The 27,562-nt window shown below is 48.5% G+C and overlaps 2 protein-coding genes across 4 annotated transcripts in view; one reads left to right on the top strand and one right to left on the bottom strand.

Moving 5' to 3' along the window:
- Nucleotides 1-1,363: 1,363 nt before the first annotated feature.
- Nucleotides 1,364-27,131, bottom strand: NAGA (alpha-N-acetylgalactosaminidase). 2 transcript variants are annotated; one of them, XM_076069860.1, is made up of 9 exons: nt 27,006-27,131; nt 10,221-10,378; nt 9,075-9,249; nt 8,478-8,655; nt 7,494-7,588; nt 6,568-6,729; nt 5,666-5,863; nt 4,211-4,354; nt 1,364-3,665 (listed from the first exon to the last, which is right to left on the bottom strand). In XM_076069860.1, exons 2-9 carry the CDS (start codon nt 10,373-10,375, stop codon nt 3,474-3,476), a joined length of 1,299 nt encoding a protein of 432 aa, XP_075925975.1. In that variant the 5' UTR covers nt 10,376-10,378; nt 27,006-27,131; the 3' UTR covers nt 1,364-3,473. The 2 variants fall into 2 exon arrangements, with proteins under 2 accessions (XP_075925975.1, XP_032816955.1); XM_032961064.2 differs by lacking the exon at nt 27,006-27,131 and adding an exon at nt 13,538-13,793.
- LOC116946152 (zinc finger CCCH domain-containing protein 7A) overlaps nt 25,991-27,562 on the top strand; it is a 46,402-nt gene continuing 44,830 nt past the window's right edge. Inside the window, exon 1 of one of the 2 annotated variants that reach the window (XM_032961060.2) lies at nt 25,991-26,175. The gene's annotated coding sequence lies outside the window, so the exon portion shown is untranslated. Of the gene's footprint in view, nt 26,215-27,562 lie in introns of both variants that reach the window. The other variant, XM_032961061.2, reaches the window with a different exon arrangement.

The raw sequence follows: 27,562 nt of genomic DNA, 5'->3' as shown, positions 1-27,562 counted from the left end.
GGAGCACAGGTGGTGCATCTACCGGCCATCTCAGTCAGCCAACCAATGGCACCTGGGTCTCTGTTCCATGACATCCTTCCAGCGGGCCTTCGACACTTCACGTGGCCTCAGAGTGCACCTAGCTTGGCACAAGCGCCGTGGTGACATCACCGCCACTAAGTGGCGAAGGGCGGTTGTCATTGTGTTGGTATGCTATGTGTTGGCATGCTATGTTGGCAGGCATCTGGTATGGAAGTTGAGACGCTCTCTGGGTGGACGTAAACATAAAACGAGGTTAAATCAAAATCACAACAGGGTTGTTGTTGTTGTGTTTGTATTCCGGCCACCGAGAGAACAGGGCGCTGCCTCGCTACGTGGCGGTCAGCAGCAGCTCCACTGGACCCACCATCCGAACGTCGCCGGTTCAACTCCATCTCAATCATATCAAAGTTTACTGGTCGCATACACAGTTAAAACTTATGTCATAGCGAGTGCAGCGAAATGCTTTAGTTTGTCAGCCGCACAACATTGCAATAGAATGTCTAACAAATAATCAACAAAATAAAAAAATCACGATTTATCCCAACGAATCCAAATTAAAAACCAAATAACACTAACAATACAAATAACAATCTGTGCGTATATGCATGTGATCAATGAACTATATGAGTGAGCTTTGTCAAGTATATGGTATGTAAATACGCAGTATCTAAACAGGATATAAATTCTAAGTGTCCAGTCTTAAACGTCTCTATAGACATGTAATTATGACTCCGACGCATTTGTCTTGAGATTATTTATTACGGAACCACGTGCTCACACTCGAACAGACCCCACACTACAACAGCCCCGAGTCTCCCGATCGGTCAGAGGTCACGCCCCCATTCCCAAACCTCGCTGGTTTGGAGACCGCTCGCTCTGCCAGCAGACTCCACGGTGAACGGAGAATTGAGGGCAGTGTTTCTTGACAGCTCTCATTTTTCTATAGCAGTTGTCTAAGTATGGTGCGAAAGAAGTTCACCATAAACGTGCTTGTATGTTTGATCCCGGCCCTGATGTCTGCAGCATATTTGGAGTATGCATGTTCTCCCCATGGTCGCGTGGATTCTTCTGAGTTCTCCTGTTTTTTGCTTCACATTTAGAAACGTGCGTTTATATAAATTTCCACATAAGCCACTTCGTCGAGTTCTCATTTATGATAGGCAGGTCGCTTCTGAAAAATATATTTTTAGCTCAGTGGGCCTTACCTGGTAAAAAAAACAAGATAGAGTTGGGCACCGCACCTCTAGTCACGTGCAAACTTTAACCCGTCTGCAAAACTGTGCAGGTTACAAGTGCTCTTATTATATTAATAATAAATAAAAGATAAACATGACACGGAAAGTTTACAAAAAATCAAAGCCTCTTTATTCTGTTTGCCGATCTCACCACATTTACTTTTCAACTTTCATTCCACACAAGCATCACCCCAGTGCAAATCATTTAAATCAGGTTAGCACTAATGTTTGGGTCAAGTTTATCATTCACGATCTTTGGTTTAGGCTTGAAAGAAGTGAGATATGAAAATTGGAGGAAGAGGCACTGTTAATGTTGCAGAGTATTATCACAAGTACGGGACTTGGCATCGATTCCGTCGTGTCGTAAGACCTTCCATCTGACACGGGCAAACAAATTAAACTGTCACGTGTACAAGCATTTCCACAGGCCAATTATTATTATTTCAACTCACTGGTAAATTCACGACATGATTTGACCAGATCATTGTGGCCGAACCCATACATCTATTATGAATCCCAATATTGGTTGGAATGATCTGTTAGCACTGGAAACTGTTATCAGGTTGGTCATGATTCCTGGCGTTTCGTTTAGGTTTCTCATTCAAGGAAGCATACGGTTAGGGTTCACTCGTCTTAAGAGTTAACACTCGCATTAGTTAGTGAGTTAGGAGTCTCGCTGTAATTCTTGGAACAGGATTTTTTTTAATTCATGCCACAGGAAGTTTTGTAGGAGGCAACATCTTGCTCAACACGTCACAGACATTTTCACAAACTTTTTCTACATTATAATGACAAAGTTGAAACTTGTTGGGCTGTTATAGCCAATGACAACTCATTCTAACCACACGATGTGCAGTAGATCAAGATAAAAAAAGCTTAGGAACTAGAACCAATCGACCCACGCCATGTTCAAAATGTTCCAACTGAAACGACTCAATCGAACCAGGCAAAGACACCACTCTATAAAATTCACAACAGGCAGATACTCCGACTCAGGACTGTAAACTCAACAATCAAGAGGCAGTATGAATGTGAATTTGTAAAAAATATTTTTTTAAATACCTTTTAACGAATTAATTCATTTTATTAATTCAACCCACACCATTTGTCAAGAAAACAAAGCCACCATCCATTTTGTACAGAATAAGCATTGCCCAGGACTCAACCCATGTGACCTCAATTTAACCAATTATAGAGTCCCTTTGTGCAACACCACATTCCACGCAAGTTTTTTGCCCAATGTACCCCACAGATCTACGCACAACTTTAATTTCCCCAGCGCAGCATCCCACGGTGAGCACAGCAAGTGAAGGTGACCTTCAGGGTACAGATCAAATGGCTTTTTGTCTCACCTCGAGACCATCTCGGGAAAGCGAGATGCAGTGCGGCTGCCCGCATGACACGGGCGGTCTGGCTAGAGCATTCTGGGCATCACGACCATGCCCACCACGTTTCTCTCTCTGCTTAGGGCACCTGCTGGGTGGAGGAGACCAAGGGAAAAGGCCCAGGATCTCCTTGCTGCAAATGACTGACAGCGAGGGATCAGCGGGGAGTTCTCGTTTGGGGAACTGTGCCAGGAATTCAAGTTTATTTTGTTTAACTCAGCTGACAAATGAAAAGACCAGGAGGAGTCTCATTATTTGCAAGAGTAATTTGGGCAGACCCTTGGATTGTCATTGCGGGGCACAACGCTGATATGCAACTTTCCAGGCATGTGGCCCCCTACACTTGAAGGCTAAAATTTGTATAAAATAATTACAGCACTAGCCTTCATCTGCAGGGTTAAGTTTGGGGCGCCACGGAGGCGAGACGTTAACTACCTCCTGCATGGTATGCAGGAGGTAGTAGGTTCGATCCCGACGCTGACGCCGATATAATTGCCGTTTGCATGTTCTCTCCGTGGTGGCGCGGAGTTTTCTCCAGGTCCTCCGGTTTTCCCCCTCCCCATTTAGAATCGATGTGCATTCAGAGTATTTGGCCGCAATACATTTCCACATGATGACAAGCCACTTTCGTTTAGCTATCAATTGTGGCCAGGTCACTGCCTGAAAAAGCTCTATGTATAGCTCAGTGGGACCTTACCTGGTAAAATAATGAAACATAGCAGTAGTAGTAAGTGTTGGGGGTTGATTGTGATGCGACGCAGAGAGAACCGTGATAATTGTGAACTGGGAATTAGCGAGCCGCCAACCACCACACCTCCCTCCTGAGCTGCGATCACAGCAAGTCGTTGCCGGGAGGCACGGGAATGCGGGCGCGCGGTTTCATCCACAGGGGCCGATCGGCGACGGCGGTGGCACCAGTCGGGTTCAGGTACCACATCTCGGCGCCGCTGGGGTTGATGGACACAGTGAACTTCTCCTCGGACTTGAGGGTGCCGATCTGCTTCCCCGAGAACACGTCAATCACCTGCGGGATAAATGCACACGCACACCTGTGAGACCTCTGGAGGGTGGTGGGCGGAGGCATTTACAATTGCAGGAAACTTCATAATTTGTCCATCAGTGAGTCAGTGTAGAGATGTTAATTTCCTCGCCTGATACGCAGGAGGTTGTCGGTTCGATCTCGACCCCGACGCCTGCTATATATTTGGAGTTTGCGTAATTCTCTCCCCGTGGTTTGCGTGGATATATCTCTGGGTCCTCCGGAATTCCCCTCCACATTTAGAATCAACGTGCGATTTATAAACTTCCACACGATAAGCCACTTCGTTGTGCTATCATTTGTGGCCAGGTCTCTCCTAAAAAAAAAGAGCTATATTGCTCAGTGGGCCTTACCTGGTAAAATAAAAAAAATTGTTGAACTGATGAATCGCTCAAACGAGCATTGAGGCGACGCTCACCTCTTGTTTATATATCCCTGAACCAGTGGCGGGAGTAACACATTGCTATGACAGGGACACATCTACCCATAGGGCAGCCACTACCCCCGTAAGGGACACTACCGGCTCTCACCCAGTACTGGGAGCCTGCGGGAGCCCCCAGCGCGGCCAGCGTGGCGCTGTACGGGTACGGCATGTCCACGCGGCGGCTCGCAAACGCCAGCGCCCACGCACCGTCAGTCAGGTTCCGCGACCACACCTCGATGTGGGACTTCTCCTGGAGAGACGGGGTAGACAGCATCCAGGCAAAGACACACGCAGAGGCGGTCAGGCGGGGCCAGCCGGAGAATACGGGAGGGGGGGGGGGCAGGATCGAGCAAGGCGACTGGAAAAGCTCGGCAAGAGAGACGTTAGTGTAGCCTGTTCTCCTAGAAATGCTGGGAGTTGCGTTCCTAAAGAACAACGTGTTATGGAAAAAATCACGTTGTCATAAATAATATAGGGTAAAGCAACAGTCCGCAATGACACGAAATGTGGAACGCAGGCCAAGCAAATTGATGCGCGTGGGTAGCATCTAGTAGCATCCAGCAGCATCCCGCCTCGTGTGATGCTTCGTCGAGGTTGCCGTATAGCCGCTTATTCCTCCTTGCGCGATGTAGTTCCGTTCACTCGATCGCGCTATATCCAATTCGCATCCGCGTTATAAAAAAATTGCTCCCTAGTACATTCATCGCGTTATGAAAACAACACGCGTTCTAGGAGAAAATACTATGTATGTAGGCAGGAGGGAATTCCAACGTGGAGCAGTGCAGAAAGAGAAGTGTCATAATCTGCAGTGTGGCGAGTGAGTGGGTGGGTGAGTTAGTGAGTGATTGGTTGAGTGGGTGTGTTGTTGTTGTGAATCGCAGGCGTAGTGGTTGAAGACGGTGCGATGCACGAGATGATTCGGCCAGTCCGGCGGACCGAATTTTCAAAATGGGTGGTCAACACCAATGAGTGAAGCTCGTGGTTACAGTACACCATGGTTGTAGCGACAAAAGAGTGACAAGGATACGATGGAATGTACTACCGTGTGGGGACGGAGTGTACCACCGTGTGGGGACGGAGTGTACCACCGTGTGGGGACGGAGTGTACCACCGTGTGGGGACGGAGTGAACCACCGTGTGGGGACGGAGTGTACCACCGTGTGGGGACGGAGTGTACCACCGTGTGGGGACGGAGTGTACCACCGTGTGGGGACGGAGTGTACCACCGTGTGGGGACGGAGTGTACCACCGTGTGGGGACGGAGTGTACCACCGTGTGGGGACGGAGTGTACCACCGTGTGGGGACGGAGTGTACCACCGTGTGGGGACGGAGTGTACCACCGTGTGGGGACGGAGTGTACCACCGTATGGGGACGGAGTGTACCACCGTGTGGGGACGGAGTGTACCACTGTGTGGGGACGGAGTGTACCACTGTGTGGGGACGGAGTGTACCACTGTGTGGGGACGGAGTGTACCACTGTGTGGGGACGGAGTGTCCTACCATGTGGGGGCGGAATGTACCACCGTGCGAGGACAGAATGTTTCAACGTCTCGGCTCACCTTGATGATGCGCCGGCCCTGATGGCCCAGCGGGTCCTGGTTGATCTGGATGAGGAGGCGGTTCTGCAGCAGCTCACGCGCCGCGGCCGACATGCTGCGCAGGTCGTTGGACATGAAATAGGGGGCGGCCAGCACGGCCCAGATAGCCATCTGCGCGCGCGACTGGTCGTAGCTCAGCCCAAAGTCGCCCACGATCAGCTGTGGGCAAAAACACCACGCGGCCGTCGCAGGTGCTCTTGCTCGGAACCCGCGCGAGAAGAGAAGCGGTGAGCTGGCACCGCTGAATGCTGGGTTCGCATCCAGGTTTCAGCCGCTGCCTGCGTGCGATTAAACTGGGTCCTCGAGCGTAGTGAGTCGTCAGTCTCTGCCCAGTCACCAACGAATGCACAAACTAAAAACTAAACTATTAAATTATTTTTATCTTAGCAGGTAAGGCCCACTGAGTTATCTAGCTCTCTTTTTCCCCCGAAGCGACCTGGCCGCAAATGATAGCTCAACGAATTAGCGTATCATTACATGGAAATTTATAGCAGCCAAATACTCTAATCACGCCATGTTGATTCTAAATGTGGAGGGGAAAACCTGGAGGAACCGGGGAAAAATCCACTAAGAGAAAAACACGCAAACTCCAAATATACATGCGTTAGGGTCGGGATCGAACCTACGACCTCTTGTATACCAGGCGAGGGAGTTAACATCTCACCACCGTGGTGCCCATTTTTTTTCCACAAATTCCAGCTATGAGGATTAAATTCCTTGGTGCGACTGTCACGTGACGGATATTACGGGACACAAATATTGGTGGAAAAATATGCAATTTCGTGAAAAAGTAGGACTGGCACACCAAAGGCCTAGAGTGGTGAATTTTGCTTTTAACATGAAAACAGCGGGCGGTGCCGTACCATGTCAGGGTCGTTCCAGCGGCCGGGCGCAGCTGCGGGGATGAGCACCTCCTGGTGGTCGCCCCACCAGTCCATGATGGACTGAACGGAATCCCACGAGTCCTCGATGTCGTCGTAGTTGCGCCACAGGTTGCAGATGTCTCCGAGCTGCGTGTAGTTGACCTGCAGTTGCCGCACCGCCCGCAGGGAATGCCATCAACCCCTGGACGAGCGAGCGGACAAGCAATGGCCTCTAGAGCTAGAGGCCCCTTTGGCTCTCGGCTGACGCCAAAAGCCTCGAAGAGTCGAGATGAAGACACAAAAACTATTTAAAACTATTACTACTTAACAGTATTTTTTAATTTTACCAAGTAAGGCCCATGGAGCAATATAACTCTGTTTCAGAGCCAACATGACAAATGATAGCTAAACGAAGTGGCTTATCATTGAGTAAATTTATAGCATTGAAATACTCTAAATACATGACATTGATTCTAAATGTGGAGGGAAAAACCTGGAGGACTCAAAGAAATCCACGCGACTAAGGGGCGAGAAACATGCAAACTACAAATATAAAGGTGTCAGGGTCAGGATCCAACCCACGGTCTCCTGCATACCAGAAGAGGTAGTTAATATCTCACCACTGCGGCACCCTCTTAAAACATTAATATAATGCATCCCTTAGCTCGATCTCATTTTCTGGGTTTATCCTAAAAGAAAAAAAAAAATCACTCGCCATACATTCAGAAAAGCCAAGACTCTTCGCGCAGTATCTCTGTGCATCACTGCACTTCCTAACAACCTCCACAAACGTCCCAGGAACTTCATCAACACAATCACCGTTCCCTACGTTTTCCTGCACTCATCCAGTTCCTTGGGTACCCATGAGGTGGGTGTAGGCTTGGTGGTGGAGGTAGGGGGGTGTTAGAGGGGGCGACGGGATCCACCTTGGGCGGGAGGCCGCCCTCGTATGCCGGCCAGCTGCACGAGTAGGCGATGGGGCGGCCCGTGGCGTTGAGGGCACGGCTCATGCTGGGGTAGCCTGCGCAGACAGATAGACAGAGATGGAGGGAGGGAGTTCATCACATGGGGGGAGAAGTGGTGGGGTGGGGTGGTGTCTCCGCGTTTCGCTCCGCACCAAGGCCGAGCAGCACGCGGCTCGCGACTCCACGTGGCCTTGGCCACCGGAGGCCGCCCGCTTCCACACAGCACACAAACAAACAGGCCGCATCCACCACTGCTCACATCTTAGCCACACTCAGTCGAGGACGAGACGGCAATATTTATGACCTGGCAACAATGTGCTTCCGATTTTCGCGCTACGCGGCCTAAGCTAATACCGTTTTTATTTTTATAAACTATTATAAACAATTTTTATTTTACCAGGTAAGGCCTATGAGCTAAATAGCTCTTTTTCAGTAGCGACCTGGCCACACATGATAGCTCAACACAATGGCTTGTCATCATATCGAAATTTATAGCATCCAAATACTCTAACTGATATTTCGAAATGTGGAGGGGAAAAAAACAGAGGAGCCGGAGAAAAATTCATGCAACCACAGGGAGAACATGCGAACTCCAATTATACAGCAAGCATCAAGGCTGGGATCGAACCCATGACCTTCTGTATACCAGGCAAGAGCTTAACACGTAGGCTTTAACACCAGGCAAGAGATTTAACATCTCGCCACCATGGCACCCATAAATTCAGAGTACAATGTTTCACTGGTAATTACAACCAGCCTCATCAGGCGGTAGGCAGATATGTGAAGAATTCCTCCTGTAACAGGATTCCTCCTATCCAACAGACCGGTGTGCTGAACAGGAAACTAAGTGGCACATCTTCCTTTTAACCGTGTCCCAAGGAGAGAGGAGGAGGACGGATGCCCCTGCCCTCCTCGCGCCCATCCCCGCCGCGTGGCCGGCGGTACCTTCGGCCTTCTCGGAGGAGTTGGAGTAGCAGCCGTCCAGCTTGAGCATGTCCACTTCCCACTCGGCGAAGGTGGTGGCATCGGTCTGCACGTCGGCGAGCGTCGTGCCAGGGTAGCCGCCGCATGTCAGCGTGCCCAGGTCCTCGTAGATGCCGAGCTTGAGGCCGCGCGCGTGCACCTGCCGGCCCGCACGCACCAAAGATCCCCCACCGTTGTAGCCTCAACAAGTGCTGTTAGCAAGTGGCGATGTTTACATGCCGCATCGGGTACTAATTTGAGGCCGAGTCGACCTAGGGGAGTTCCCAGGACCGGGTTCAGATAATTGTCACTGGTGTTGGCCGTGAGCGGGAATCAAGCTCGGGTCGCCGAGTTCGTAGCACAGCGCGCTAACCGCTACACTACCGTTCCCCCTAGCATACACACACACACACACAGGCAGAAGCACACGCACACACACAGAAGCGCGCACACACACACAGACAGAAGCTCACACACACACACACACAGAAGCACAAAGACACACACACACACGGAGACAAACACGAGCCAGTGCGTGGCAGCCAGGGCCCGTCGGTGCCGGCGAGCGGCGCTGCTCACGTAGTCGGCCAGGGCCTTGATGCCGCTGGGGAAGCGCTCGGGGTCGGCCTGCAGGCGGCCCCGCGCGTCGCGCTGCCTGCTCATCCAGCAGTCATCGATGTTGACGTAGACGTAGCCTAGCTCGCGCCACCCGTCCTCTGCCAGGCGGTCCGCCATCGCCTTGAAGAGTCGCTCGCTAGCGGAGGTGGGGCACGGGGGAGGGAAGCGGGGTTACAGTTACCACGTTAGAACTGCTTTCTGTGCTTCAGTTTGTAGTCCTTCCTTTGGCTGCTATACATTTTTACATTATAAGCCACTTCGTTGAGCTATCATTTGTAGCCAGGGCAATTCTGATAGCTCAGTGGGCCTTACCTGGTAAAATAAAAAATAATTTAAGTTTAGTTTAGCTAGAGGTGCGCGGTACGATCTGATGAGAGAAGCCGTGTCCAGGTGGAGTAGCAGGCATCAGAGATGTTGGCCGGGAGGGGGAGGGGGGGTCTTCCTCTGGTTGTATAGTGGAATTGCTTTTGTAAGTTGAGATATTACCACGATTGTTGCCAATTACGAGGCGTTACCCCGGGGTCTGCCCGGGATGCGTTCCTAAACACTAGTACAGAAATCGGAACAAGGAGATCGGATGGTGGATCGTAATGTGCTCCAGAACCTATTAGTAGTGGTTGTACTACGACTCGCGATGGGATGGTTGATCGTAACGTGGTACAGAACCGAACCAGAGGATGCTCGGTAACCCATTGCGGATCTGTACCCTAACAACGATCGGTGTGAAAAGTCAGTATATTATTTATATATTGCTTTGTCCATTATATCATATGTATTATTAGTTGTTTATTATATAAAAAACAGATTACACTCAAAGTAAATACGGTCTTTTGGGGGACAAAAATATTCCACGAATCCATGTACACTTAAAAGAGACGAAAGCCAGTCAGACGACACTAACGAGTGGGCGCCATCTGGCGCTTGAATGTTCGTCGTGCAACGTAAAAAAACTTTGGGTCTCGATGGTAAAAGCTCGTAAAACCTCGAGAGTACGTCACGGCGAGCTACGCACAGTACGTACAATGGGACCGGGTATCAATAAGTTGGGTACGGTACAGCGAACGTACGCGGAATGGAAAGGGCGTACATCGGGGAGTGTTACGGTACCTGATGCAGTTGTCGGGGTCGTTTTTGCAGTCCACGTTGCAGCGGAAGCGCTCCCAGGCGAGCCAGCCCATGGGGGGAGTCCTCATGAGGCCGTTGTCCATGCCCAGCACGCACAACGTGGACACCAGCGCACACAGCACGCGCAACAGCAGCATGGCCTGTGCACGCACGCACGCACACACAGACAATAAAGATCACCCGTGTAACCTTAACAAACTGGAGGGGCAAGTGCCATTAGCGAGAACCTATGAAGACCGGCATGGAACACGAGGGGGTGGGTGGCCAGCACCACTCCTGGCCGCCTTTCTCCCTCTGTTGGCGACGTTTACGCACTGCACGAGGTACTCATTTGAGGCCGAGTCGACCTAGGGGATGTATTGGACCAGTTGAAATATTCGTCAACGATATTGGCCGTAAGCGTGGTTCGTAGCAGAGTGCTACCCACTACACATTGTTACTCAAACGTGTACACGCTGTCACAAATGAAGACACACGGGCATGCACACCCACAAATACGCCGTTCACTGATCACACGCATTATTAACATGTACACACACAATGTCACGAATCACACACACACACAACCATGTACACGCAGCCACGAATCTCATGCATGGACGGGCAAAACACGGTGATGAATCACCCACACGGTCACTAATTAAAGTGCACACAAGTTCAAGTTTACGTTTATAGCTTGACCAGGTGAGAGCGCCACATCAGCAGAATCGAATTTACAAGGCTGTAATAAACTTTTTTTTTATTTTACCAGGTAAGGGCCCTACCGAGCTATATAGTTTTTTTTTCAGAAGCGACCTGGCCACAAATGATCGCTCAACGAAGTGGCTTATCACGTGGACATTTATAGCAGCCAAATACTCTAAACGCGCTTCGCTTACCTTCCCTATACTTTGCACTCCTATCGTGTTTGTGTATTGTTTGTTGTTGCAACTCTCTGACACGCCCCCACTGAACATCTGCGAAAAAGAGCTTTACAGCTCATCGGATTCCCCCACTATACATAAATATTCTGCTTCCGAAACCTCGCAAACTGGTGCCGACAAATCAGTGGCGTAGTGACGACTTTATCAGCTCAAAAGGTGCGGCAATCGGTCAGGTGGGGGGGGCCCAACATTTGATTTGTCTCGCACGGACGAACCCAAGCAATTAAACAGGGTGCTTCAAATTGTTGTAACACTTTCTGAGAATATTTTTTCCTTTCTGAATAGTCACATATAAGTGTTAAAACATTTTTTTTCCACATCGGTTTACTGTATGACGGTTGGGTAGTTGCAGCCCCTTTGGCGTCCATGTACTAGGTGCCTCTGTTGATGTGTAAACTTTGACTTTAACACAGCTATTTCTGTGACCAGTCACAAGCTAATTCCACAGCTATTTCAATGCTAAATTATCCTGTTTGATTTGTACTAGGTGTCTCTGTTGATGTGTAAACTTTGACTTTCACACAGCTATTTCTGTGACCAGTCACAAGCTAATCCCATAGCTATTTCAATGCTAAATTATCCTGTTTGATTTGTACTAGGTGCCTCTGTGGATGTGTAAGCTTTGACTTTAACACAGCTATTTCTGTGACCAGTCACAAGCTAATCCCACAGCTATTTCAATGCTAAATTCTCCTGTTTGATTTGTAAACTCCTTTGTCAAGGTGCCTCACTTCTCTCACCCAGCTTAAAAGACGCTACGAATCTTAGCAGCGTTCATTGTAGCTCTGTCGTCCCGACAGTTCTGTTCCTTCACCTGAAGAAGGCCACTTGTGTTGTGGCCGAAACGTCGTGAGAATTTTATTGTCTTATTTTATTTTATTATTTTATTCTCATTCTACGCGACTTTACCGAAAGAACCAAAGAAGATGTTAAAACATTGTTGACGCACCGGGTATACGGCGGCTCCTCTTGCCCTAACCACATCGTTCCGTTCTAGATTTGAAGCTTTCGTGACTGCAAGGATCCATACTCTTTGGTTCTACGTGACTTTACCGAATAGAACCAAAGAGTACACATCGTTACGCTCACGGTCTCGAACATTTAACGCCGTAGGGGGCGCTCCACCTTCGCAAAATGCAGCCAGGACAGCTTCTCGTGGTGCCTCTTCGCAATATTTCGTTACCGCTTTAATTCGATTAAAATAAAACGTGGAACGTAACTGCAACCATTTTAATTTAAGAAAGTTGCGTCCGATGAATGTGTACACGGCACGGCCCTTTTGACAATAAAGCGCTGACTGGGGGGGGGGGGCTGTTGGACGTGTGTGCAAAAGAGCTTTATAGCTCATCAGATTCCTCCAGTATAAACACGCATTCTGGTCAATAAGGAGTCGGCAAAAGCGGACAGCGTAGACGCCGGAGCACACGAGAACAGTGTGTGCAGTACAAAGATTTTTCTGCACGGACCTTTTGCTGCCCACAACATAGACAGCAGCCTATAACACCTGTTATGCACGGTCGTCCATCCAAGCACTGGGCAGGCTCTACTCGGCTTAACTTCCGCGATTGGGTGGATTGGGTCAGGGAGGGGGGTATTTAATTCAGCGGGGGAGCTCAGAATCCGAATCTTCTTTATTTATACTCGAGGAATCCCGATGAGCTATGAAGCTCTTTTTTTTTCCACAGACGCCAAATTGCGTTTCCTTTGTTTGCATTCGGCGAGTGAGACACAGTCAACAAATAACAACCACGACCACCCCCCCGCCCCGTATAGCCTGAACAGACTGCAGGGCCCAAGTGCTGTTGGCGAGCACCTTTGAAAGGCCGGCACGGAACACGAGGCAATGGGTGGCCAGCAACACGCCCGGCCGCCTTTGTCTCTCCCAAGTGGCGATGTTTACACGCCGCACCAGGTACCCATTTGAGGCAGAGTCGACCCTAGGGGAAAGCCCAGGACCGGTTCAGATATTCGTCGGTGGTGTTGGTGGCCGTGAGCGGGAATCGAACTCGAGTCTCCACGTAGCGCAGCCTTAACCGGTACACCACCGCTCCCCACAACAACAACAACCGCCATTCGCCACTAAGCGATGATCACGTCACCACGACGCTTGTGCCAGGCTAGGTGCACGTTAAGGCCACGTGAAGTGTCGAACGCCCGCTGGCACGAGGGTCACGGGACAGACCCAGCAGGTGCCACGGGTCGACCGACCGCGATGACTGGCCCGATGCACCACCACCTGTGCGCCCTACTGTGCCACAACAACCACAACCACATCAAGCCCCACCACCCCCTTCGCAACCACCTCATGCCAGCCCACCACGCGGACCGGCCCCTCGGGACACCCGGGCGCCGCCGCCGCCACCGCCACCAACTCACCTCGCTTGGTGTCAGAGGCTGCTGGCAGGGTCACGGCGAGGGAGGAAGCGAGCGGCGTGAAGGTGTTGGGCTCGCGTAGTCAAGAAGCAATTTCAGGCAATGCAGGGAGGGAGGTGGAGGTGTTGGTGGAGGTGAGCGAGGCGAGAAGCGGCGGTGGAGTTTGTGGCCACGCCGAGCTGCGACCCACAAACGTGGACGCGGCCCCTTTAAAGAGGAAGCGGCGGCGACGGAATGCGGACACCCCACGTGGCGCGATCAGCTGATCCGTCACGTGACGACCCCCATAACTGCATCACCCCCCGCCGCCCACCTGAGTGGGTTACGTCACGTGACCCCCACCCCACCCCTCCCAGCCCGGGCGCGTGACCCACGGTGGCAGTGAAACGATTCCGGAATGAAATGAATCGGAGCGGTCAACCACGAGCACCGAGCCCCCCACGGACCGCCCAGTAGCCACGAGCCCCCCACGGGCTCTGAACCCACCACGAACCCCCAGTAGCCCCGAACCCCCCACGGGCTCTGAGCCCCCCAATAGCCCCGAGCCCCCCACGGGCTCTGAGCCCCCCAATAGTCCCGAGCCCCCCACGGGCTCTGAGCCCCCCAATAGTCCCGAGCCCCCCACGGGCTCTGAGCCCCCCAATAGCCCCGAGCCCTCCCACGGGCTCTGAGCCCCCCAATAGCCCCGAGCCCCCCACGGGCTCTGAGCCCCCCACGAACCCCCAGTAGCCCCGAACCCCCCACGAGCAACAGCCACCCAGTAGCCCCGGAGCCCCCCACGGACTGTGAGCCCCCCACGACCCCCCCGTAGCTCCGAGCCACCCACGAGCCCCCCCCCTCCCCCCCACAAAGCCTCGAGCGCACCTCCCCCGCACCTTCACAAGGCCCACACGTGCGGCAGGGTTGGTGGCCCGCTGTGCGCACAGCCAGAGAAGATCGTGGGTTCGACTGTGGACTCGGCCGCGTGTCTGTGTTCTTGGAGTTTGAATGCTCTCCCTCTGTGCCGTATGGGGTTTCTCCGGCCTCCCAAGTTTCCTCCCATAGCTAAACCCCCCCCACCCCCCATTAGAATGAAGCTGACATTGACCAATTATCCCAATGCAAAAAAACACCTGCATATGAATTGGATGTACACAGCAGAAACATCGCCACATACTGCGAAAACTTGGCAGGAACCACCCCTGAACATATCCTCTTCAGACGCTTGTGAGGCTTTCGAGGGTAAATGTGCTTCACCAGAGCTGGTAACGTGAAAGAGGTGGTCACTCAATCCCAGAATCACAATATTATTTATACTAGAGGAATCCGATGAGCTATAAAGCTATTTTTTTCACAGATGTCCAGCAGGGACCGGTTAGAACGTTACAACAACAAATAATACAAAAAAAACACAATAGGCGTGCAAATTATAGGCAATGTAAACGGATCACTTTAAAAATAAATAGAATTTCCATAGCCATCGAACGTCATATTTGGATTCAGAAGTACTTCAAATCAGAATATGTATACTGGAAGAATCCGATGAGCTATAAAGCTCTTTTTTTTCACCGATGTCCGCACCTGGTTCGCGCGCGCCGATTAGCTGTGGAGCACTCCAGGGAGTCATGATCATTGCCTCGCAACTCCTGTGCAGTTAGCAATTCAGATAAATCCGATTTTAATCAATCACCGAGTTATTACGACGCTACTGTGACAACGTTATAGCTGACGTGACGGCGTTCTCCACCTCGGAGCTCTTTGCTCAGTAGGACGGTCAAAATGAAACGTGTTTAAGGCCACCTGACAAGCCACTTCGTTGAGCTATCGTTTGTGGATGGCCTTACCTGGTAAGGTAAAATAGTTTAGTTTCTTATCTAATTGCATATTTGTAAAACGCCTTCACGCGAGACGCTTGACGCAGCTTGCAAAACGTACATACAACAGAATGATGTGGATGGCAGAGGCGTGCTACGAGGATTGAGGGATGAGTGACCGCGTTCGAGGGGTAATTAGGGATCACGGAATGGCTAGAGGGCCGCCACCCTCAGCAGAAACAAGCAGACTGAGAAACGAGCGAAAGGGCTACAGGGGAGGGATGGGATGGAGTGGAGAGGAGCCTGGGGAGGAAAGATGAAGAGAATTGGTGATAGAGAAGATAACGTGAGGCTTTGAGAGAGGAACGGAAGGAGGTTCAGGGAGCGTGCTGCTTCATGTACACAGGGTGGTCCAGATGTCTTGTAACGTTTTAGAGAATGAAATAGGGGTAACAAGACATCTGGATCGCCCTGTTACAGGGGAAGTTTATTCCAGTGGAGGTGAGGGCTCGCCTACGTAAGGATAATTACTGCTGACTTCTCAAATACTCATTAGGTTGAACACTAATTTATTTAAAACTGCTTTGTTTCTAGATTTGAACCTTTCGTGACTGCAAGGATTCATACTCTTTGGTTTTTTTTCGGTAAAGTCACGTAGGTAAAAAAATAAAATAAAAATAAATGAAAACAACTAAATTAAATCACTTTATTGTGTTTAGTTGTCCTTCCCCAGCACCTTCGATTAGCGCTGTTGGTTACGTACGGTGCGAAAGAAGTTCAACACACGCACATCCAAAGTGGTTCACATTTTATCAATGCCAGAGGGGATGATGGGGGCCCAAATGGCATCACAAGTTCCCAACGGTCAGAGGAGCGCTCCACCCATCGAGTCACCACCGCGCGTGATATTTGTCACTTGAGCGGCTGCGTGTTAAACTCCAGAGGGTTGAGATTTCTCCCAATTAGTCAAATAGATGGAGGGTTGTGATCCTATCCGTCGGTCTACTCTGAGACACAATGTCCACGCTGCTTCTTATACATCAGTGGCCTTTGCCCGGTAGGATGGGTATGGTTTAGTTGTATTCGTATGTTTTTGGGTGAATCTGTTTGCCTTTTCTGTACTTTTCGCCCCTATCGTGTTTTTGTCCTGTTTGTTGTTGTGGCGACGTTCTTACCCGCTCCTGTTGGACGTCTGCGAAAAACAGCTCTATAGCTCATCGGATTCCTCCTGTAGTACAAATACATATTCTGATTATATTTGCTCAGACCGGTAGTTTATTGTCCTTCCCCCCGCACCCCGGATAAGCTGGGTTATCTAAGCACGGTGCGAAAGAAGTTCAACATACATACAAGTCATCCTGCCAAGTGCTGTGCTCTACCATCTCCACATAACCTGCCAGCACCAACCACCGCTGTGTATTAGTGTCTTATCCATTGGATAAACACAAACCCGCCCTTCTGTAACCTTACTAATAGGGCTCTCCCTGTAAACTTGTATTTCCTGAATAATATACAGTAATATGTATTCACAGAGTGACTGTATGGGCGCCACGGTGGCTAGATGTTGACTACCTCGCCTGGTATGCAGGAGGTCGTGGGTTCGATCTTGACCCTGACACCCATATATTTGGAGTTTGCATGTTCTCCCCATGGTCGCGTGGATTTTTCTCTGGGTCCTCCGGGTTTTCCCTCCAGACTTAGACACATGCGTTTAGAGTATTTGGCTGCTATACAATTTCACATGATAAGCCACTTCACTGAGCTCTCATTTGTGGCCAGGTCGCTTCCGATAAATTATTGTACAGTATCTCAAAATGCTGTACAGAAACATTGATATATTTATGCTCAGTGATAGTGACAAACACAGTTAATGCTTATCGGTCTGTTATTCATGGCGTAAGTTCAGCTGAAATGTTACAACTTCCATCAGAGCTGAGCGATTCCTACGATAGTCACACTGCTCGCGTCGTGCAGGAATCGCGATTCTTCCATGGGCTATCCCCAAGTTAAAATGACCCTATATTCATTTGAATGGAATTTTAGCAGGGATTCTGTCATGGAAGATCAGTGAATGTAATAGGGGTTCTATTGTGACGCTCATAAAACGCAAACTCAGCTAAGGATTTTATCACGTAGGCTTTCGCGGCGACTATTATTCACAATAAAGGTTTATGGGTTAGATCGCGTAAATATCAGTGCATCGTTAACGGCACGTTTAAAGGCACGCTTATATTTACGCGATCTGACGTGTTTATATTTACGCAACATAACCCAAAACCTTTGTGATTAGCTAAGCATCGCCAACTCGAACCAGCCAATAATGTCGCTTCTGGCTCATTTCGGGTATTGGACAGAATCGCCATTGAAATGTGTGGCGGGTCGACACCTTGTGCGTGGAATTGGCTAAATTCCGTCCTGATCCTGCCTGGCCGTTAAGGCAAGACGGGAGTGCCAGTGGGCTTGGCTTACCTCGTGGGATTTGCACACGACGATGAGCCACTGCTTTGAGCTGTCATTTGTGGCCAGGTCGCTTCTAAAAATGAAGCTAATAGCTCAACTGGGCTTTAGATGGTAAGATAAAAAAAGTTTTATTTGCATGTATTTGAGTGATGTATTTGAACTTTCCTATACTTTTCATAACGTTGTAACGTTATGACTTGTCCCCACTGGACATCAGTGAAAAAGAGCTTGATAGCTCATCGGATTCCTCCAGAATGAATAGATATTCTTATTCTGAATTGCCACTGGAACGTGGTACACAGGCATCGGTCACAAGACACTCGAGTGCCACCGCAAGCGGTGTTTGCAACAGGGGAACATCAAAAAATACGAGCCACGTTATAAAATAATAAACGTCACAAGGCGTTGCAATAAACGAGCGAACTTTAAACGTTTACGGACACAGGGCACGTGTGCGTGTTATTGTAGGTTTTCCACTTAGGCCAGCGATTAGCTCGTAACTATTTTAAACCGTCGAGCACTTTTGTTGAAAAACTGAGTCTTAATGTTTATGTGCATTTCTAAACAATCTCTATGCACAGAGCCATCACGGCGAATCGGGGCGACTGCCCGGGGCCCCGCATCGGAGGGTGGGGGGACCACACCCCCTATGGACGGCCCTGACCATACATCACTTTTAACTTGGAGGAATAAAAACCAGTGGCTTCCAACCTTTTGCCTTGCATGTAGTCCCTTAATGATTGCCCACATACTCCTACCAGCCATATCGGCTTATATTGAAAGTAAATAATAAATAAAAACATTTAATTAGCTCTTTTAAAAAATATAATTTTAAAATGTATATTTTTTATGAAACATAACACCTAAAACCATTTAGTTTACACACAAAGGTAATGAAAAATGAAACAAATAATTATAGTATAATTTAATATTTACACTTTCAAAAAAATTTTGACTGCACAGTTTACGCTTAGGAAAACTGGATAAATGTGCTGATGGGCCTGAAGAATGTATTTGTGAAATAAAAATATTTGATGAACGAGAGAGAGCACCAATCAAGAGCACCAAGAAAACCGATTTGGCCAAACGCACGGGTTATAATTCTACTGTAATTGTATAAAGCGTCATTCATGCCAACAGCATCCCACAACGTGATACATTAATTATATATAAGGGTCAAATCCCATATATGCGGTTGGCTACGTACGGCGCGAAAGAAGCTCAACACGTACATACCAAGCAAATGAAAACCCTACTACCAAGAAAAAAATCATAAAACAAATTAATAAATCCATACAACAGATAGGTGTGTAACTTTGGAAGTGCCAGGACACACGCACAAAGCAGCACTGTTTGGTGACCATACCACCGGTGTTAGCTGTGGCTGGGAATTGAACTTCGGGCTGGGAGATGGAGCCAGAGCTCCATCCTGTGTAGCACGGTCTTGTGTGATTTCTCTTGGACAGACAGGGCTCTGATAGCCAGAATTAGCTATGGCCTGATGAATCTGGTTCCAATCACCAGTGAAACGTCATACTCGAATTGTACATTTAGTGGGTTTACTCTTCAACACACCAGCTTCATGGGGCGATAGATAATTTTGGCTATCGCCTGATGTAGCTGGTTGTAGTCACCAGCGAAACGCCGTACTCGAATTGTAAATGTTGTGGGTTTACTCTCGGTGTGCTGAAATAGTTACGAATTGGCACGTCCTGTTTACGTGACAAACCTTACTAATTGGCTGTCGGGTGGTGGCAGGTTTAATGACACATTTATGTTTACGCGATATAACCCAAAAACCCCCCTTTATTATGGATATTGTTCGCGCAAGCCTACGTGTTAAACAGACAGGGCTGGCACGCAGTAGCGTAACGAGCGTGCGAGCAGTGGGTGCCTTGATCCCACCTGGTGGCCAAAGCTACGAGTTGGGGCCCCCCTTGACAACCACCATGACATTTGTTTTCAACAACAGTGTGAAAGAACAAAAACACGTTTTTAATACGCGGTTTCAATTGTTTTTGAGTAATAATACTTTCATTTACGTTCCACATTTATTTTTATTTGACGAGGCTATATATCGCGGACAATATAATAGCCGAGGTAGCGACTGGGCGAGACAAATCAAATACTGGGCCCCCACCCGATCGATTACAGACCACCCCTCCCTGAGCTGACGATGTCGCTACTACCCCTCTGCTGACACGTGCTGGTGAGCAGCGCGCACCGACTCAAAAGAGTCACGGGTGCTTTGATTACGTGGCTCTGCTGACCTGTGAAGAGGGGCAGCTGAACTCTCTCCTCTGCCTACATCCATTGTGCAAACATCCGCCATCTCGCCGAGGCACTGAGTGCTTGCCAAGATTTTGGGTGCACAATCGTTCGAGTTCTAGCCATCTCCCCCCCAAGGGGCACTTTGCAAGATGGGAATTCGTTTAAAGTTATTTTAGAACAACTTACAAAAGCACGTGATTATTATTAAAAACAAGCCCGCCAATGGCCCAGAACTGTGGTCTCGTGCGGACAATGCAATGGTTAGCCTCGAAAAGCGTCGATCCATGTGTACTGTAGCTCTCCGAGACACCTTCTTATTCAGTTATATATATCTTTATTATTAATAAAGTCCGCCGACTCACTGATAACTTAACAAGTAACCGCGAGTGACTATATACACTTGGGTAACTTACGTGACTCTACACGACGCTCCCTGTGTAGTTGGCTAGCTACACAGGAGCGGACGCGTAGCAGTCACGGAGACAATATAACCCTAGCCTTCCAAGACTACCAGGTGCTCACTCCAGGACGATGAAGACGACCCGCTCCAAGATGACGACGCCGACGGCAGTTCCTCGGTTCCCCCACAACAGCAGCCCAGAGCCCTGTTCCACTCCGGCTTTTATCCCTCTCACGACCCGGCCACGCCCCTCTTCTCGAACACTCTCTCCCCGCACCTGGCCCGGTCTGTCTCTGTCCTAATTAAAATTTACGACCGTTTAGGTCCCGTGCTTCTCCTCACGTGACCCTGTCAGTGCCCCTAGCATCAATCATTATTAACGGCCCCTTAGGTCCCATATTACCCTCACGTGACCCTGTCTGTTCCCGCCACGTTAATTAGTAACCACAGCCATGGGGAGCCGAACTGTCCTCACATCCCCCCGTACTGTCCTTACACACGGATGTGATGAAGCAACTAGTATTCCTATACAGTCTGTTCCCCTATAACGCGTGTTTTAATAACGCGAATTGGATACAACGCGATGAATGTATTATAGGGAACACATTTTTTTATAATGCAGATGCGAATTGGATATATCACGATTGAGTGAACGGAACTCCGTCGCATGAGTAGGAATGAGCGGTTGTACGGCTGCCTCGGCAGAGCATCACACAAGACGGGATGCTGCTGGATGCTTCTAGATGCTACGCACACGCCTCAGTCTTTGTTCAGCCTGCATATGCATCTCACGTGTTATCCTATATTATATGAAACTCGATTTTTCCATAACAAGGTGTTTTTCAGGAACGAAACTACTGAACCACGTCATAGGAAAACAGAATGTACATTAATGCTGGCATGGCACACAGGAGGGTCAGTGTTATTGGCATCACATTCACAGCCATTTCTTCCCAATGCTCATGTTCACACGCCGTGCGAGGTACTCGTTTAACACTGAGATGATTGAGGAAAAACTAAACTATTTATTTTTACTCTTTGGTTCTTTCGGTAAAATCACGTAGAAAATCAAATCAAATCAAATAATAGAATACGACGTTTAGGTTGCAACACAAGCAACCATCATCAGGTAAGAATGAGTGATAAAACACGGACACAGGAACAGCATAGGCAGACACACGTGCAAAGAGAGACACACAAAGGCACACCGAGCGAGACACACACCAAGACAAACTGTTTGTCTTGGTGTTGTCTTGGTGTGTGTCTCGCTCGATGTGTCTTTGTGTGTCTCTGTGCATGTGTGTCTGCCTATGGTGTTCCCGTGTCTGTGTTTTATCATTCATTCTTACCTGATGATGGTTGCTTGTGTTGCAACCGAAACGTCATATTGTATTATTTTATTTTCTACGTGACTTTACCAAAATAACCAAAGAGTAATTCCTGCCGTCACGAAAGCTTCAAATCTAGTTTATTTATTTTTATTTTACCAAGTGATGTTAACTATCTCACTGGGTATACAGGGGGTTGTGGGTTCGATCCCAACCCTGACGCCTGTATATTTGGAGTTTGTATGTCTCTCTCCCCGTGGTCGTGTGTATTTTCTTTGGATCCTCCGGTTTTTCCCTCCACATTTAGAAAATGGCATTCAGAGTATTTGGCTGCTGTAAATTTCCACATAAGCCACTTTGTTGAGCTATCATTTGTGGCCTAGTCACTTCTGAAAAAGACCAATGTAGCTCAATGGACCTTACCTGGTAAAATAAAAAAATGTTTAGACTGGGTAAAACCCAGGCAACATGAACAGGATTTTTAAAAATGTTAATGTGAAAATTGAGACGAGTCCACTCACAGAACCGGCAGCCCGGAGCTCTCGCTCTCCGCTGCTTTTATTCTACTCGGCGCGGCCTGGCTCCGCCCTAGCCGCGCCTCCCTTCTCGAACCCGCCAGAGGGTTCCAGGGACCTCCCTATGAGGTCCATCGTGACCCTTGCCCCAGTTCCTCCGCCCTGCCGGCACACGGCCGTGTATATGCTCAACGGCGCGTGCGCTAACTTGTCCACCGCATTCTAGATTTGATACAGCAATTTTGCTGTGACGGTTTCCACCTGAAGACGGAAGCTTGTCCACCGCAGTTGCCGCTGCTGGACAGCAGTCGGCGCTGTGTCACAACAAAAGTATGAAAAATGATCAGATGGAGTCCACATTTTTCTGTACTGCCTTCTTCTGGCAAGCCAGGGTATGGCAGCTCGACGCTGACGGGAAGGGTGTTTTGAAACATTTGAGTGAGCCACCAATTCTTCCCTCCACAGTACATGTACTGGATGACAGGCATGCATAGCCACCACCGATATGTTATTAATACAATCTCAGTGTAGTGTCTCTACGTCCGTCTGGAATGCTCTTCCTTCCGATATTAGGAAGCGACTGGAGCTATGCACTTTTAAATCACCTAGATTGAAAACGCGTTTCTTAAGAACTGCTTTTTGTGTTTCTTTTTTTGTCCTTCCCCTGCACCTCTGATTCGCAAGGATACGTAACGGTGCAAAAGAAGTTAAACGTACATACATTCTCTACACTTCTACCGCTGCAGTTGAGGAATCTGCAGACACGTATGTTTGAGATGTAACGCGTCTACTGCTGCAGTAAGAGGCAGCTCTTGCACTTTGTAAACTACACCGTCAATGCGAGCGTTCACCGAACATCACACAAAGTGCTTGCCACAAATGCTTTGCTTGCCAACTTGAGAAAAGTTCACGACTCTAGAAAACCATCACGCATTTCCCATTCACGCAATTTACAAGCACATTACTGGTTATGAATTTTCTGAACCTAGTGTACAAGTTATTTTTGTATTACACTTGGGCTGCTTGAAAATTATAGGTTAAACGAATGTCAAACTATTTTACTCAATTTCAAGATCTGTAACAAATAAAGGTGGACTCTTTTCGTGTCTTCATGGAAGCCTGCGTACTGTATATTGATGGCCCTCAAAGTGCTAATTCCATTTAAAACGTTACACTCCATGCAGTAAGAACTACTCAGCTCTCAATTATCCAGGGGCAATAGGGGAGGTGTGGTCAGGATTAAAAAAAAAACGTGTAGACATTTTTTATTTAGGCTATAAAAGCATGTTTTTGGCACCTCTGATTAGCACGGTGCGAAAAAAGTTCAACATACATAAATACTGTACACCCATCCGTACATTGTGCATTGTGCTTCTTATAAACGAAAAGGTTTGCTTGCCAACTTGCTTGTGATCACGTGGGCACTGAACCACTGACCCTCAGAGAGTTGATGAGCGACTAATACTTAAGCCAGTGTGTGAAGAAAGAGAATTAAAATATATTTTTTCTCCAGCATGGATAATCCACAACTAGGATAATCCGCCCAATGGATTATAATGTTCGAATTTACATTTCAATTGACAGATTTTCCTGGAGTCGACCACATGCCGGCAACCTCTGCCCAAAGTGGGGCCACCACTGCCGGTCGACTGGTTCCGGCCATGGGAACGTGCAATTTCCACAAGGGTTTCCACGGCTCAACGCTGCCAAGAGAGGTAACCACCGCGCATGCTTGATGAGAGACTTTTTCGAAATCATCGGCATCATTGAGCAACAAGGCACGGCGACGGATCACTTCCTCTTTCGGAACTTCGTCTCGGACAATTTAAGCCGACGTCATGTCAGAGAATGCCCTCAAAGTTACATCACGGGCGGGATGCCAGCTCTAAAAGGTTCTGTTCTGGGAAATGTAAATGGAAACACATTTACAATACAATGTAGTTTTGTTTTTACGCATTCAGTATTTTTTTTATCGAGAGGATTTTGTCCAAAATTGTGTGCAGGGGGGCCATGTACCGTTCATAAAAAAATTTGACATGCGTTTTTCTGGATTTTTGTTGTTGTTATTCTGTCGCTCACTGTTCAAATAAACCTACCATTAAAATTATAGACTGATCATTTCTTTGTCAGTGGGCAAACGTACAAAATCAGCAGGGGATCAAATACTTTTTTCCCTCACTGTACATCCTCCCCCCTCCTGGGGTTTGATCTTTCACGAAGCTCCACCACGGTCCACCCTCAACCGCGTCCACTTCATTAAACCCTCTCCATGAGTAGTGTGTGACTGTGGTCATCCAGAACAGATCGTACATCAACTTGTAACGAAGCAATGCCCCCCCGATCCACAAATACGAAGGAGGAATCACAGCGATGAGGCACACTACTCCGCTACTGCTCCTGACGCGGTTGTTTTGTGGTTCGACCACCTGAATGTGACATTGTAGTCGTCGCCCTGCGTCCAGCATCAGTAGCCGGGCGAAAGATGAAGAAGACTGGACATTTTGATTTAGAGCTTTCGTGACTGCAGGGATTCATATTCTTGGTTCTTTCGGTAAAGTCACGTCGAAGGGAAACAATAAAATAATAAAAATATAAAACAATAAAATTCTCACGACGTTTCGACTGCAACACAAGCAATCATTATCAGGTGTGAAAACCACAGCAAGAAATTTTGAAAAAAAGAAAAAAACGCCACTTTTTTCAAATATTCTTGCTGTGGTTTTTCACACCTGATGATGATTGCATGTGTTGCAGTCGAAACGTCGTGAGAGTTTTATTGTTTTATATTTTTATTATTTTATTGTTTTCCTTCTACGTGACTTTACTGAAAGAACAAAGAATAAGACTGGACATGATTTGTAAATGTATGGCATCATGATACTGGCTATGCCGTAAAATTACTTGGTAAAATCATTTGCAAAGCGGAACTGTAGTTATTTAAAACTTCGTTTAGTGTTTGTTATTTATCACTATGCTTTTGTTTAAACAGGAAAATGTTCTTGTCAGTAAATACAATTAATAATAAATGTGTCGTAACCCGCCACCACCCGACAGCCAATTAGTAAGGTTTGTCACGTAAACAAAACGTGCCAATTAGTGACTACTTCAGCCCACCGGTGTGTTGGAGAGTAAACCCACAACAATTAGTGACTACTTCATGAAGCCCTCCGGTGTGTTAGAGAGTAAACCCACCACAACAATTAGTGACTACTTCATGAAGCACACCGGTGTGTTGGAGAGTAAACCCACAACAATTAGTGACTACTTCATGAAGCCCTCCGGTGTGTTAGAGAGTAAACCCACCACAACAATTAGTGACTACTTCATGAAGCACACCAGTGTGTTGGAGAGTAAACCCACCACAACAATTAGTGACTACTTCATGAAGCCCTCCGGTGTGTTAGAGAGTAAACCCACCACAACAATTAGTGACTACTTCATGAAGCACACCGGTGTGTTGGAGAGTAAACCCACCACAACAATTAGTGACCACTTCATGAAGCACAATTTGAGTGCCGTAATTACATCATTCGGCATAATCGGGGGCATTTTTCCGCGATTGTGAAGAGATCCAGCTAAACACTAGCGACGATTATCGCGGCTCTGGCATTGTACGATATATCGCAGAATCCACTTCCGGCGGAAGCGATCCGCAGGGGGAGGGGAGCGGATCCCGCACTCTCGGCCCGAAGCCCCCGCCCTTGCCTGGAGGACTCTGCCCGGGAAAGCGCCGCCTGCCTCCCGCACCCGAGCCGTGCTGACACCGCTGGGAGCACGCGCGCCTCGGACTCAGTTGCCACCCCCCCACCCCGAGTGTCCACACCCCTCTACCCCACCCCCCCTGCCCTTACGCTGACTGCTGCTTCTCGCGACTGTGAGTACACAACCCCGGCGGTTAACGAGGAGATTAGCGGTGAGGTTCTGGTGATGATGTTCGCGAGGTTGCTTGGTGGTGAGCGGCACGATGCCGTGAGCTCGATCATGCGGGGGGGTTGTTGTTGGTGGTGGTAGTCGTTGAGGACGACGTCTCTCTGCGTGCTTAGGCATGGCGAGTCTTTTCAAGGCTCACCACAGCTCCTAAACGTAGTAAACGCTCATCACTTCCCGTGCCTTCATTAACGTCGCCGTTCGTAAACGCGCCTGTCGTAATCTTTAGCAGTTCGCGCGCCTCAGTTGCACAGCAGTTGCGGATGCTTCAGAAGTTCACGTTGGGATACTGACTTTTAATTTATTTCTAGTTTCCGCGCCTTCGTTACTAAATCGCTACTATTAGGTAACTATTCGTATGCCAATTAAAACAACTGGTCATTAGAAATAACTATTTTATATTCAGTTCGCCTTCAGCCAACTTTTGTGATCCACTTCTATCTCTCTGTATCCTCTCCCGTGTATGTGCTATGAAGAAGGACCATTGCCCAAAAGTCGACTATTTTTTATACAGTATACATTTTTTTAATTTTGGGGCAGTGTAATTGAAGAATGCGTTGAGTTTCTCGGTTCCATAGCAGTTCGTGGGTCTTCATTGTCGTACATGTCAGTAAGATAGTTGCTTAGCAGCTGGTGTGCCTACATAACAGCAAGTGTCACCACACACGCTTTGTGTCAGGCTACGTGCACTGTGCGGCCACCTGAACTGATATGATGAGGTCACGGGACAGACCCAGGTGCCATGTGTCGACTGAGATGACTGGCAAGAGGCCTCACCTGGGCTCCCCAATGTGTCAACTTGCTGCGTATTAACCGCCGCTCGTTGTTGTGAGCGTCGCTCCTCCGCCCTCCGTTGTTGCTGGAGGGCGACTGCCTCCAACTGCCCAGCAGCTTCAGCGTCCTTCACGAGCCTCCTCCTCCTCCACAGAGGCCGATGGTTAACCACCGTTGGTACTAAGTCTTCGGCAAATACACTCAGTTCCATGTCCTCTCGTACCGCATAATTCCATCTCTTTTCCAGCCCGTGTCCGTGGCCTTTAGCCCCATTTTGCCGGCCACACAGACGCTGCTTGGGCATGCGGGCTACAAGACCAAGCCAACGCAGCCTCGTCCGCCGGAGGAGCTCACGGATAGAACTGTATCCAGATATATTTTTTTATTTAAAGGTTTCGTGACTGCAGGGATTTATTTTCATGGTTCTTTCGGTAAAGTCACGTAGAAGGGAAACAATAAAATAGTAAAAATATAAAACAAAAAAATTATCACGACGTTTCGGCTGCAACACAAGCAATCATCATCAGGTGTGAAAACCCGTAGCTTACTTTACATACAAA

This window comes from Petromyzon marinus, chromosome 26, assembly GCF_048934315.1.
Source record: "Petromyzon marinus isolate PM22_M1 ecotype Great Lakes invasive population chromosome 26, UKy_Petmar_22M1.pri1.0, whole genome shotgun sequence".
Lineage (NCBI taxonomy): Eukaryota > Metazoa > Chordata > Hyperoartia > Petromyzontiformes > Petromyzontidae > Petromyzon > Petromyzon marinus.
The sequence above is the reverse complement of the archived record's forward strand: the minus strand, read 5'-3'. Positions and strand labels throughout refer to the sequence as shown.